The sequence below is a fragment of the Nymphaea colorata genome, chromosome 9 (assembly GCF_008831285.2).
Source record: "Nymphaea colorata isolate Beijing-Zhang1983 chromosome 9, ASM883128v2, whole genome shotgun sequence".
Lineage (NCBI taxonomy): Eukaryota > Viridiplantae > Streptophyta > Magnoliopsida > Nymphaeales > Nymphaeaceae > Nymphaea > Nymphaea colorata.
This window is the reverse complement of record NC_045146.1, coordinates 22,216,557-22,232,008: the sequence shown is the minus strand read 5'-3', so window position 1 is coordinate 22,232,008 and position 15,452 is coordinate 22,216,557. Positions and strand designations below refer to the sequence as shown.

General features: G+C 40.7%; 1 protein-coding gene across 1 annotated transcript; it reads right to left on the bottom strand.

Annotated features, from left to right (window-relative positions):
* Positions 1-8,711: 8,711 nt before the first annotated feature.
* LOC116260909 (protein DETOXIFICATION 49-like) lies at positions 8,712-10,958 on the bottom strand. The gene has a single exon (XM_031639445.2). It carries the CDS (start codon positions 10,704-10,706, stop codon positions 9,084-9,086), a length of 1,623 nt encoding a protein of 540 aa, XP_031495305.1. The 5' UTR covers positions 10,707-10,958; the 3' UTR covers positions 8,712-9,083.
* Between the last annotated feature and the right edge of the window lie 4,494 nt (positions 10,959-15,452).

The following is a 15,452-nucleotide window of genomic DNA, read 5'->3' as shown; positions in this document are numbered from 1 at the left end:
TTGTAAGATCCAAGAACCCAATAGTATATGCATCTGCGACCAAAGACAGTTTCAATTTGGTTTAGAATAAGATTCATGATGCAACATTAACGAGATAAAAAGATGGGTCAATCTCCACGTAATTAAGCAAGGAATTTACATCATAGCTTGTCTAATGATGAATCTGAAGCTTTTAGTTGGTACTTCGAATAACAAATGAAAATGTCAACCATGGGCACAGGCGACGTAAAATTATTAATATAATTGGAAAAAGAATAAAGATCTGGCTATGTTTTCTTCCAACATCTCTAGCGCATGCAAAAAAAAGATGTACTAAGTATAATATATATATATATATATATATATATATATATATATATATATATATATATATTGTCACAAGCTGTAACCATATCATCATATTTTATCATACAGTAAACTCTTAAATTTTTTATATTTAGGATAACTGGAGAAAACGCATGTATAACACAAGCATTGATTATCCGAAACGTACTAATCAAAACCGACAAATTTGGCTGGGCTTTCTCACAAGCACTAGTAAGAATTCGCTGTAAGCATGAACGTCGGCCATACTTGTTTGGGACATATTTTGAAGGGCAAACTCCATGACTTATCTTATCCCTAATCTTAATTAATCATATATCATTATGATATGATCCACAATCATAGCTTACATACCAAGATAAAAAAAAAAAAAAAAAACATATTTTGGAGCTGACTTGGACATTTAAAGACCATAATCATCTAAGTGGTCTAGTCTGGACGGGTTTGATCGATCATCGGTCCGCTCGAATTGAGTTGACTTCTTCCAATAGGGCTGTTCATAGAAAAGATGTATGCTGATTAAGTAAAAATATCTATCTAGAGTTAGATTAGTATAATACAGCTGAAAATGGCAGGCAGAAGCCAAAACATCCGCAACTCTGCCTCCGACCTCCATGGCTGTCCCCCTAGAGGTGGGTTCCTAGACTTTGTCTCGACTTAATTTGGATCAAATCTACAAGTTTGGTTCTATATATTAGCTGTGCTTTTGGGTTTGATAATGGGTTTCAGTCCAAACCCAAATCGCTATCATCTTCAAATACTTTGAATTCAATATACACACAAAGAAGTAGAGCCTATTTGACATATGAAATTTGAAATTTAATTGGGATCCATCTATATGTGAGCCAAAAAAAATACGGACTACATGTGAGTTGGAACTTAGGTGGCTCGTCTTATGCAGGACCAGCAGACCACAACTGAAAGTGAGTGAATTCAAATAAACTCAAAAAACTGAGTAGGTGGGTCTCCCAGTGGTCCAACCTAGTGAAAAAGTCAAAAGTTTCAAAATCTCCAAACAAATCCAATGACGTGTCTGCCTTGACTTTGCATCGAGTCCTTGACTCAAACCAGCCCGGTGGGGTGGGGTCAACAACCGACTCAACCGATTGAACAACGAAGGGTCAAACCTGATTAACTAGGTCCGACAAGTGAAAAAGAGCCTGGTCAAAGACTCTGCGGAGCCCGAGCCACCCTAGGCAACAACAAGGTACCCACCTCCGTCAACTGTGTGGTGGTGGGGAGATCAAACATTCATCCCTTTCGGTGACGGCACCGCCCAGTCAGAGTGCCACCAGCTGCAGCATTTCTAGAAAAACTACCACCACACAGATCCCCATACTCTGCAATTGTGGTTAGCACGAGTAGGTGAAAGCAGTGACGAAGCCACATATAGGCCGGTGTGAGTAGTTGCCTACATCAGCCTTCACAAAGTCTCTTTATTTCTACATTGATACTCTTAAAAGTATGCTCATTTGTACATGGTATTTGCCCCTTAAAGTGAAGGTTTTATAATTAGGACCCTTCGGCCAAAAATTTCTGGCTGGTGATGACTCGGCCTTGGAGCATTAATTCATCATCCTCCACTCTTCTCCTTCATTAAGCAACAATTTTTTTGCCTAAGTTTTGAGAAGAAGCATCGGTCAGGGCTTCAACGTAAGTAAAGGTTAAACTTACTTTTCCGTGTCTTACGTTCAATGTCAAAACTTGGAGAGGTTTGGAATCCGATAAGCAGACAAAAGTTCGAAACAAGAGCGGATCTTTCTTTCTTTAAAGCACACGGGAAGAGTTACTTGGTGGTTTTGCACTACAAGACAACAGAAAGAGACGTTCGCCATCTCAGTTATCAGATCAACCTGCAGCTTCCATGCAAAATCAGGCTTCTTGATTTGACAAGATTCAGCATGCTGGAGCTTAGTTTGTCATTTCAGATCAGAACAAATGCAAGTAGCAAATCCTTTCCTTCTCTCTGGGTCCTCCTGTTTGGCAGCTTTCTCAAAAGCTTCTGCAATTTTTTTTCGCCCTCGCTTTTGCCAATTTCAGAAGTGAGTCTCTTGTTCTCTAGTACAAGTGGCAGCATGATTCATGTGGGTAAAAGCATCCATTGTTTCCAAATCCATTCAAAAATTTCTGCCAACCACTTCCATTTGCCAGTTTCGACTCCTTTTTCGTCCTTATTTTGGTAGAAGAGGGAAGCGAAATCAATGCACCTAACCAGCTCGCGTTTGTGATGTGTGATTTAAACCACTTAAAAGTATGATGTTGAAAATGTTCTTTATGCTTTCCAATATACAAAGGGAAGCTTATGAGCCAAAAGGGGGAAAAAATCGCTTTGCTTTAGTTTGGTCTAGCTTAGTTTAGAGAAGACTGTTGAAAATGGCCCTAGGGTTGTGCACCATGACCGACAGGTTTTGGTGGCTTGAGGAGGGGTGAAACCATCCTCCTTCATGGCTGCTTCGAAATTTTGGTGGTTTTATGGTACACCCCAGAAGGAAGGGAAGTAACTACCCACAACAATTACTTTATTTATATATAAAACTTTCATTAAAATAAGCTAGACCTAGGTTGTCTCATGTCATAAATAAACCCGTATACTTAAGAAATCCGTTGAACAAGCATATTCACATCTCTTACAACCTACACAGTTTTTTAGTCTTTCATATCTGAGTTCAACTTAAAGCTTGAAATATAAACTTACACTGCCCCTCAAAAAGAAATTTCTAACTCTGCCACTGGTTAACCCTTCATCACGCATGCCACTACAGTCCCAATCCATATGAGTAGCATCTGTGGACTGCATAAATCAAATTGACGGTGCATCGCCAATGCGAAAGTCAGGTTTACCAACTATGCTATGCCCCTCAAAACAACTGATGACGAACAAGTTTCACTCAACTTAAATCTCATAGAATCTACGTGTTTGGTTTCCTGCAGCTCAATTCTCACAGTAGAGCGTCCCCCTCTCAAACGTGTATATCTACCATTGATTCTTCTTGTAATTCTTCTATGCGATTGGCAGTGCCAAGTCAAGAGTTATATATGAATTGGGATACTTGGCATGTTGAATGTAATCCTGTGTTCATTTTAGACTTGGAGTTTTGTTCTATCGGTTTAAAAAGCTTATGTCTGGCTTTGTATACAAAAATAATTACGTTAGACCATAAAGAACTTAAGCGTAATGTAACTTTAATTAATATCTTTTATCCTTTTACTAAGCCGATCACTTTTATTCATACTAACTCATTCAGAGTCACAATGGTTAACAATTGTTGTGTGCATTATAAACTTCTTTAATAGATATATAACCGATATAAATAATGTCCTGCACTAGGACCTAATTTTTTTTAAAAAAAAGTTTTGTAGGACAAGTGATATTTACCCCTAAAATATAGAATGTTTCAGTTGTATCTTTCATTCAAAATTAGTATTCAACCAATTCTTAGTCTTAGTTAATATTTCACATCATTTATTTTCAACAAAATATCATCAACATGTACTAATCAATTAAGCGGATACCCTAGAGTCAAAACTGAATTGCGATAAAAACAATGTTGTACATCAAGATTGAGACTTGAATTGGATGCCCTAACTAGAGTCGAAAATTGCCCATGCTCAACCTACTCTTCTTGCAACTGGCAATTGATGCTTCTGCTTCTGTTAGAACAAAGACGATGGGAGAAACCATACACTTGGGTTAATAGGCCAGCTCTTTATTTGGGGTGTAACGAAAGCTAAACTTCAATTACTTGGACATAAGTTAGCTTACTCGCGAAGTGGCACCGACGAATTCAAATCCTGACGGGGTTTTCCACTTAAAAAATTTAACTGTGTTGGTCTAGGAATAGTGAAAGTACCGTAAATTTTTTCGCTATTGAAATTCGATCTACACATTCAAGAACTGTTCGAATAGTTTTGGATTCATGTAAAATAATGAAGGTAGGGATATCGCCAGATTTCATCTTTTATATGTCGGTGGCTCATCGTTTATAGTACAATGAGTTGACACTTTGGAGGTTCAATACAGTAACTGATCGTTTACCAGCTCTTCCCCGATTTCATTGTGCCAACCTCCTCCTTGAGGATAATGGTAAGTGCAGTTTTGACTAGGGGAGGGGCGATGGTGGAATTAAATGTTTCCAACCAAGAGACAGACACTAATATTTTAAATTTTAAACTTTAGGGAGCATTGAAAAAGTAGCTACCCAAAGCCGATAGGGTGACATTCAGCAAGAAATGACAGTTTATTTGCCTTGGAACCAACAGTAGCTAAGAATGAACGTAGGGCGATCAAATAGATTTTGCAGGGCTGGCTGCTGCCATCAGACTCGCTCCGTGTTACGCCAGAAACATGTCATCCGGACTCCAATTGGCCTCTCCTCGCCGGAAGCGTCGGCGTCTAGGCTTGACCTTTTGGAGCGAAGGCAGGGCAGCCCCCGTGTCTGGTTCCCGGTGACAGGAGCAATGAATGCGGGCAGCAGCGGCTGCCTCCTCGTCCCTTCCGGCACGCGGCCGATTGCGACGCTCCTCGCCCTCTCATCCACACCCCAACTCACGCGTCATCCGCTCATTCCGCAGATAGGCGGAGGAGGGGCGGTGCATCTTTTGTTTGTTTGATTCTCATCAGCTCCACGTATTCTTTCTAGGGGGGTGTTGAGTTTGAGAGGAACAGTCGAACTTGGATTTTGTTTTCTCTACATTTTCGAGAGAAACTGGGATTTTTTTCTTACAACCAAACAATAGATAGGAAGGACCGACATGACGATACCATGAAACCAGGAATGAAACAGGAATTTTCATGGAGACTAAATATTATAGTTTTAAAATTTTGACAAAAGCTAAAATATTAATTTTTTAAAATTTTTAGATAGGACAAATAATTTTTTATTTAAGGGGCACCGGAAATTTACGTTCAAGATTCCAAAACTCTTATGGGGCTCAACTTAATTTAATTTTTTTTTAAATATTACTACGTAAAAGTTACGTTTCCAAAATATCAGGCAGAGGCAACCATACCTTCAATTTCGAATTATATTCGAATTGGATGTACCCTTTATTATATCGAAATTATTACATGTTCACATATTCTGATTCAAATCAATATTTAAATACGATTAGAGAATAATTTATATATGAATCCAATCCGAATATGACTTTTAAATCGACATCGAAGCCCGAAGCCAACTTTAAATACACAATATGGTATATTAAGGACCTGCTTTTAAAATTGGATGTGCATTCAAATCTAGTCGGATAATTTCCAATGTCTGACCTTTTTGAAGCGGTTCGGTCCGATATTCTATCCATCAACATCTCCCAGCCTTGGTCTTCATTGCCTTATGGTAAGTTTTCTCTCCAACAATCTAAAACTTTGGAGCACACACCATTTATTTAACCCCAACAACTTTCAACCCAAAAAGAAAAGAGGTCGCCTTTTTTTTTTAACAAGAGCCGCTGCATTAGAACTCTTCACCAGCCATCTAACTTTTACTCTTAAGAACTTTTTAGAACTTCAATTTAATTCAGATCTGGATCCAAATCCAAATCCAATTGTATAATAAAGATCAAGCGAGATCAATAGTGACACCTCTCTCTCTCTCTCTCTCTCTCTAAACACCTATGAAAACGAGATGAGCATTTTTGACCAGCCTTTGGTCTGTGGAATGAAGAATTCAAACCTATGGGGCCCCAAAGAGCCACTTTTTGAAATGGATTTTGGATTTGATGAAGGTCGTGGACACCTTTTTCTTATTTTTTTTAGGGGGTTCTCCACACATAAATGGAAGCCTGTCCAGTTAATTAGGAATAAAATAAGAGGCATGGGTTGCTTTCAAGGCAAAATAGAACAGTTGGGAGTTATTGGTGCCGAATCTCTACTAAGATGAATAAGAAGACGAAACCCAAATAAAATATGCTAAATGTCCAGTGTTCAGCATGAAACATAACTGATTACCTGATCAATTAAGCTTAATTATGTTTGCCTGCTAACTACATTGAGTCTTAAAGTTGGATTCTCTCTCATCTTCATATTATACATATACACATAAATTATTCTTGGCGATTAATATAGAACAATTGGGCTTCTTATAGTTTTGAAACTTTTAATTCCATTGACTACTAACTATGATATCCTAGGCTCAAAAGAAAAAGAGAGGCAGATGGAAGCAGAATGGTACTTTAATTTTCTTTTGCCAGATGCAATTTAGATAAAGGAGTCTAATGACTTTATTCTTTAAACTTATTGGTTATGGAACCATTGGTTATGCTCCAAGAGACATTCGTGAATAGTATTTTTGCTTTTAAAAAGATTCTGCATTCCTACCAGACCGAGGGAGAAAGAGTTTTTTTTTTTAAAAAAAAAAAAAATCGTGCATACGCCAGTTGGACCATATCATGTGTCATAACTACTTACATATACACAGATGCTTTAAATTATCAAGTGGCAATTGTAAAATATATCTTGATCCTAACAATGAGGTGACGATAGATCTTTCCTGCTCTGCGAGTCGATTCTCCCTCATTTTCATGTCTGCTTTTATACATATATATATATATATATATATATATATATGTCAAGTCTAATTTGTACTCATATGTGAGAGAGAGAGAGAGAGAGAGAAATAGTGAAGAGGGACAGAGAGGATGGCAATGGTCGTCGGCTGGTTCCATAAATGAGCATTCCTTTCACCTGCACTGAATGAGTCGTCGTCACTTTTGTTCTTTAATCACCAACCCTGGTGGCTTGACCAAGCTCGCCATTGCTGTCTTTCAAACAGAAAAGAAAGTGACCGTAAGTGCTACTGCTGCTGTTATAGAAGGAGAGTACCCTTGCAATTCAAGTCTGGCCTGCTTCAATTTATATGGTTTGAGATTTCTGCGACGGAAAACTAGCAATATAAAGAAGATGCATGTGTATGTCCTCCATGTTTTATTTTTTATCAGGTACCATTATTTACAGTTGTTAATTATGATGCACATTTCACAACTAAGAGCGGAGGTACAAGAGATCTGTTAATACGCAGAATCAGCAGGAGTCCGCCACTATTTCTGCATATTGTACATGGAAAAGGGAACAGCACTCGACTCAGCCGAAGTCCAGGCAGCATAAACTTCCATGGATGTCCTTTCCTTTGGAAAGAAAAGCTGCCAAATTTGGTTTTTTGATATGTTTGTCGACCATACATCGCCAACTCACGACGGCCTTCCAACTTGAGAAGATCGAGCCCACTGCCTAGCCATGTGCCTTAGCATCCATAGGACCACCCTTGCTTTTTGGGTGGCATGAATTAGTAGGTACAGAGAAGAAGAAGCCGGTGAAATCTGATAGTTGGAAGGTGAAAATTGTGGTACTTCTACAACGGAGCTAATGAGAAAAATTTCAAAATTTTCCATGCCAACAAGCTCTCCGCCCAAATGCATAAGAGATTCAGAGGATTGTGATCTTCAACACACTACAAATCCGTAGATTTCAAGTTGAAGAGGCCCATTCATGCATCTTTCAAACAGAGGATGCCTGTGCAAGAACAAAGCTGATGGTAATTGAGCCGAATGCCTCATCTACTGAACTCCAACTTGCCCCGGAACCTGTTTTAGTTTGAAGAAGAAAAAAAGTTGGATCCGTTCTTTTCTGAAGATTCTTTGCTGGGGAACAAAGATCATTATGCCATGGCAGATGCCAATTCATGTAAAGCCAGTATTGGCAGATGCAATCCCTCCAAGGCACTGTATTTCTGGTGGACAAGAAGAGAGAGACAAGTGGGGCTTTCACGCAGAAGGGATAATTAGAACAGAGCATGATGAACAGGTACTTGCTCGATCTGTTGGCAACTTTCGAACACATCCAAAAGAGCTCAATGGCTTTCCCCGTCATCGATGGGAAGAGGACAAAGCAAAGATAAAAGTGGAGTTGCCCGTGCAGCTCTCAGGCTGGCACTTTCTTGCCATGGCTCCTTTTAGATAATGCCGGGGCACTTGCAGCATTTCTGCAAGAGACGAGGCAGGCTCCCCTGTTCCTAAATGATTCTTCTTTTCGGCTCTATGCAATCTTCGTCACACGCACACACATAAACATATAGTGCATGTGTCAAGCTTAATGGTGATGTTCATGGGGAGGGCTCCACCTTTCGAATTCTCTGTTCCATGGCAGGATCTGTATTATATATCGACTGCATGTTTAATGGCGGCTCATTCTGTACAGTATGATCTGATCTGATCTGCTCTGCTCTGCTCCTGGATTCATCTACGCCTTGGCGTTTCCTACATTCATTTAACCCCTCTCTCTCTCTCTCTCTCTCGCAGAATTAAATTGAATGAAGCAATTATTCGCATCAGTGAAGGGGAGATAAAGGGGGAAACGAATACGATTTCTGATTTATGAACAGCATTTTGCTTCCACTACATTGCTGTGGCGTCCAAAACCAAAGCTTCACATGGGACCCAAGGAAGAGAACAAATACAGTGTTACCCTGCTCCCTCTACAAAGGAAAACAAAATCTCCAACTCATGATACTAAAATCAAACAAAACAAAACCATGTTACATCTCCCTCTCCCCCACAAGTTCTTTACCAGACATTTCTCTCGTATTTAGAAAAAATAGAAAAGCTAAAAAGATTTAAGAATGGGGGTAAAAAGAAGAAAAATAAACGAAAAAAGGGGCCGCCTGAGAATCTGCACATAAAATGTCAGAACGACCCGCAGCCTATGTTATATTAAAATAAACAAGTGAACTAAGCAAAATTATTGTTGGAAAAAAAAAAATGAGTCACTATTCTTCCACGATTTTAATACTCGCGAGTCCACCGGACACCTCACCACCGCCCCCACCAACTGACCGGCGCTCGGCGACGCCGTCCTTACGCGTCAGGAGTTGCGCCCTCTCCGCCTGGATGCCCCAGTCCGTGCGCCAGATGACCACCATCATAGCTACCACGCAGGACCCCTGTGCCGCCATGAGCCCCATCCACAGCCCCTCGAAGTCGAAGCCGCCGTAGAAAGCCAGCCCCACGGCCACCGGCATCCCCACCAGGTAGAAGCACCCAAGGTTGATGTTCGCCCCCGTCCTGGGCCTCGCCGTCCCCCTGAGCACCCCGCACCCCGTCGTCTGCGGGCAGTTCCCCAACTCGCAGAGCCCTATGATGGGCAGCACCCTCGCCGTGATCCTCATAATCTCGCCGTCGCCGGTGTACATCCTGGCCCACCTCTTCCTCACCATGGTCGTGAAGAACAGGGCTGCGAAACCCAGCACGAAGCTGCAGCAAAGCCCCACCACCACCGATTTCTTTGCCCTTTCCGGCTTGTTGGCGCCGAGCTCGTTGCTCACTCTCGTGGAAACCCCGAAGCTCAGGGAGGAAGGGAAGATGTAGATGAAGGACGTGGTCTGTATGAGAATGCCCATCGACGCCACCGTCGCTTTGGGATTCAGAAGCAGCCCGCACAGCAGGATCATGATCTCGTACCACCACCATTCCAGGCACACGGAAACGCAGCTCGGCACGGCCAAGTTGAGGAGGGAGCGCCAGTCCTTGAGGCACTCCCTCGATGGGCTCACCCACGAAGATGTGCAGGAGTTGGAGAAGAGGATGTAGCAGAGCAAGCAGACGACTATGTTGATGTTAGTCCAAGCCGCGCTTAGAGCAACTCCTCGAATGCCCATGTTGAGGACGGTTACAAGCAAGTAGTTGATGGGAACGTGTAAGACCATGGCCGCCAACGCGCAGTAGGTGATGGGCATGGTGATGGTTTGCGTCCGGAGGTAGATTCGAAGCGGCTGCAGCAGAGTCTGTGCGAAGAGGTCGGGGAGGGAGTAGATAATGTAGGATTGGGCCACCTCGATTATGGCTTCATCTTGGCCGCAGAAGAGAAGGATTTTGTGCATGTTCAGCCACAGGAGGGAGATGGGGAAGCAGATGAAAAGCAGGACCAAGATGGTCCTTTGGAGAGTTAGGCCCAGGAGGGAATGTTTCTTGGCTCCGAACGCCTGGCCGCAGATGGGCTCCATCCCCATTGCCAGGCCGGAGATGATGGAGTAGCCGGTGATGTTGGCGAAGCCGACGGCGAGCGAACCGCCCGCGAGTTCCATCTCGCCGAGCGTGCCCAGGAAGAGCATGGAGACCATGGTTCGGGAGTAGAGGAGCAGGCCCATTAGGACCATGGGGACGGCTATGCCGCTCATGGCCGCCAGCTCCTTCACGTAGCTGGAGAGCTCCGGCTCGGGTTGGTCCGCGGAGCCTCGTTCCAGGCGGGCGACGTCCTTGTGGACAGAGTTCTTGGGGTCCATGAGCGGGGTGAGAATGGTGTGCTCGCGTGAGGACTCATCTTGGTCCTGGTCGGTCGCCTGCTCTGATTCGTCGTCTACTTTTAGGAGGCAGCGGGTTTGAAATTTACACATTGTGAAGGGTTTTCAATGACGATGGAGAGGAAGAAGAGGGACAGAGAGAGAGAGAGAGAGCGCTTGTTAAGGAGACGAAGGGACTGTGATGGTTGAGAGGCAGTGGAGTTTAAATATGGAACCGGTGGTCATAAAGAGGGCTTTTTCCCTTTTTTTTATCTGCATGTTGATACTTTCTTCGTTTTCCTTCTTCGCAGTAGAGAAATATTGGTGTTACCAACCAATTTATCCCTCTGCTTCTACACGTGGCTTGGACCGTTCACGTTACAAATTTCAGGAGCCTTGCATCTGTCCGGACTTCCGGCCTTTCTTCCTCCTGCACAAATTCTCTGCTGTTTCTGATGCTCACACTCTCTTGTCTGAGTTTTCCTCTAATTCATTGTCCACCAAACTCATACACCCAATCCCCAGATTTTCATCTGTTAGTCCTGCAAATTAGATTTGATTAAGTCAAGTTAGGAGGCAAACCTCTGCCAGGTTCATGCATTAGTATTGAACTCTTCACTTTTAGGTTCTTCAACTCCGGCCATCCAACGAGATCACCAAGTTCTTGATGATCCGCTAACTAGCATTTGGTGAATGAGTTTATAAAAACAAATTGTGTATTGTTCTTCTTCAAGTTGAAAGTTTCAAGAACATTTAGAAGTCTTTTAATAGTTTCGCCAGGTTTTGTACGCGACCTGCAGATTCATCACTCTTATAATTCCTTGTTACGTAAGTTCGGAAGCAGCCAGAGAGGAAGTGGGGCTGCAACTAGTGATGCTCCTGGGATTTGAAGCTCGGATGCAGCAGGTCGAAAATTGAAAATTACAAACTTGCCCCCGATATAATGCGCCTCAACAGAGCAGCAAAATTAACATGGTGGCTGGCATTTGACTTTGTTAATTCATTGTTAAGGTACATTAAAGACGATTTTTTCTCAATTAAATCACCCGATCCTCCTATGAGAATGATAATAATATTGGGGCCGTACCACCACTGCCAATTTAAAAAAAAAAGATGGAGATGCATAAACTAGGCGCAACTGGGTCCATGGCTAACTGTTTGCCACCTCATTATGAAAAAATTCGATCTAGCTAAGCTAAATGTGTCTAATGAAGATTAGTTTTTTCTTATTGAAGTACTTTGATTTGTTTCTTTTTCTTTTTCTTTTGGACAGCTTTAATTAATTTATACTAAGATTGCAAGTTTTTTGCAGTAGCTTTGGGTTTGTGCGTGCCAGATGTGGACTACTTGCACTTAGGAAGAAAGACCTTACCAAGCTTTATTGTTCCTTGGGATCTGCTTTGGGCTTTTCCTGCAAAGTTTAGGTGGAAGGGAAAGAAACCCATTCTTTCAAGGTGGGCCGAGCTTTGGAAGATCTAGAATTTTATACCTACGAGACAGTCTCAAACCGATAGTTGAAGCGTAGGCCACACAAAAAGTAACGAAGCTGTAACCAATGAAAGCAGGGAGAACCAAATGTATACAATTAATGTACTTAGAGCTAGAAATTTTTTATGAGGGTGGTCGAATTAAAGTTTCAAAATTTTGATAGGTACTGAAATATCATTTTTTAAAATTTTTATATACAACAAATAAAATTTTTTAAAATTTAAATGTAATTTTTTTAAAAAAACTTCTTTTGAAATTTTGGTTTTCAACTCTATGTTCGTGAGATGCTTTTATATATATATATATATATATATATATATATATATATATATATATATATATATATATATATATATATAAAGAGAGAGAGAGAGAGAGGTGGCAATTAAGGAAAAATGAGAGTTTGGTCAAACTGAGGACGGACAAGACACATAACTGACTTTAGAGAATTTAAAAGCGATCGTCTATGGGAACATGTCAAATCTTTGCATGTCAAATTCTGCAATATTTGGGAATTCGGCAGGTCGACATGGGCTGTGATCAACCAATCTACGGCGCCCGTGAACTTGGTGAACTATTAGAGATTATTATATATACATATTATATGTTAAGTAACCGAGGTGGATTTTTATGGGCTTGGCAGCTCATAAAATACGTAGCCGTTCGATATATTTTCTTTGACCAGAGGCAGTCGGCAGTCCTTGGTTTATCAGCAAACGTGAAAAATAATGCAGTAACTAATGTTGTGTTTCAGATCTGAATTCATTCATACGTCTGATTTGACATGCAAATTTATAGATTCATCAAGTCACACCTAAGATCCATACTTTGAGTTTGTTACTTCTACAGTCAATTGCTCTAACACTTAATGGGAAGACCAGTATTGCACTCGGGAAGCGTCCGACGTAGGTGGTATTTGTCTTGGATAAATTTCACATTGATAGTTTATTTCGCTCGTTAGAGCCAAAATAATGTGCTCTTGTGCTGAGGTGAGACTATTATTTCCCTCAAAATTTTTGAGGGGAATGTAATCGAAGGAGTAGGTTTTCAGTGCGAAAACTTTCACCATGTTTGATTGGCGAAGTTGGTACCTTCCAAAATATTTTGGAGAAAATCTTGACAGAAAGTAGCTTGATTCCATCCGCCCCCTTTCTGTACTATACTGCCTGAGAAGTAGGGATTAAAATGTTTCAGATCTGCTCTAATTCAAAATCTATTTGTCATTCAACCTTTTACGCACTCAGTTCCACCGGCATCAAGATTCACTTATAGTATCGGGGCAAGAGAGTTTAGGGCTCACAAGTGTGACCAAGCTTGCAGATCCGGAAAATGAGGGAATTGGATCCCTAAAACAAGAAAAGTAGCAGAGAGATCCATGGATCCCTCATGACTACTGATCGATCTTCCTCCATTTTCACATCCCAGAAAGTAAATGCATTGTAATGGATATCCTTGTAATCCATATCCTTTTCGCATATCAATGTAGTAAATGAATCAGAAAAACATTCAGATATGGAAAATGAATATTCAAACACCACATGAACTTGGCTTTTCTCGATTGCCCCAACTTAAGGTTGTAAAAATTGACTTCTTGCTTCCAAATTTTAGAATCGGATTGAAGTCAATCTTCCTGTGCACTTAGCTACAAATCTGGATAGTCATAGCCTTGAAAACCAGCTAGTAGAAAATTCCAGAGTTCAAAAGACACAGGAACTTGTAATAAGGACTGCCAGTTTTGATTGGATCTGCAGGAAGCCAGCGAAAGCAATTAGAAATTGGAACTAATTGAGTTGATTGATCGTGGAATTGTTAGGTGCCGAGATCCATACGCTCATCATCAACTACGCATTGAAGGCCAAGACAGGCCAGGCCGCAGGTCAAGTCTAGGCGCTGCGCTTGGTTTATTACTCAAAACCTAACTTTCAGATCATTGGGACCAAGACCAACTGTTGAGAGTTTACAAATTTGGAGCCATTTGCAACTGACCTGACGTGCACGTTAAATCTCCTTTCCTCTCAAGAGAAGACAATTTCTCCCAAACATAATCGTTTCAAACATGAGTGAATGCGGTCGCGCAACCAACGGTGGAGCCAAGGGGCTGCCCCGCATGGGCCTTTCGCCCCACCTCAAATTTATTTATTTTTTCTTTTTAAAAAAAGGATTTACGTCTACATTTTAGAAAAAATCACTTATCTCATATAAAAATGTTCAAACATGATATTTCGGGGCCCTGTCAAAGTTTAGAAACTTTAATTCGGCCCCCTCATGAAAAATTTCTGGTTCTGTCCAATCAAGCTGAGACTTCACAGTTGAAATCCTGGGTGCTCTGGTTTTGGAAAGAGACCAAGAAGAAGATCACTTTTGTGAGTGTCTTTTAATGTTCTCGGGTGAGAAAAGGAATCATGGTTGATCAATTCTCATGAGAATCCTGCAAGGGGGGCCAACAAAAGATGATCAAGTTGGTAGATGCTTGAATTTTTCTTGAGACGCATAGACAGAGGGTAATATTAGTCTTAAGATGAAGTGGGGCCGAAATCAATGGCATGGGGATCGTAGTTCTCATTTTCCATAACCAGCGAAGTGAGAGAACACTGTCTCTGAAACCATTTCACCATATACATAAATAAATATATATATATAGTATATTTATTTATTTATTTAGTTTATATTTATATAGACACACATGCAATGCAGGGACAAAACCAAAAATTTTTCACGAACGGGTTGAATTATAGTTTAAAAATTCTGATGATGTTAAAATATAATTTTTCAATTGTTTTATAAAATAAATAATTTTTTAGCATTTACATGTAGACATTTTTTTTTTAATTTTTTTTAGAAGGAGCGAGACCCCTGTCGGTCTCTTTTGGCATCGCCCTCTGCATACATATATATGTGTGTGTTATATTTCAATACAAAGTTAGATTGGCAATTAGAGGGTAATGTCGTCTAGATCAGCTCCATGCCAGTCGATATTTGAATTTCCCCTTGCATTGTCATCGATAGGGATGCCAATAGATTAATGAAATGTGCTTTTTACTATATTCGATTTATCAGAAATTTTGTACATTTGGATTTGAATACGAATGAAAATGTGGTTTTTGGATTCACGACTGAAATTGAATCTTGACTTTTAAATGCATAATTGAATCCAACCACATTATCATATGTTAACAATAGACTTTTAAAATGTATTGATATTGGATGTAAAATATTTATTCAAGAAACTGAATCCTAATCTGAATCCAATGGGCGTCGTTTTCAGACCCGAATCTGATCTGATTCCAGAATCAAACTAAGGCAGGAAGTCATGGTTTGTGTTCTTAAGTGGCAGAACCCATGCAAACACAACGGAAAACAAAAGAGAGAGAA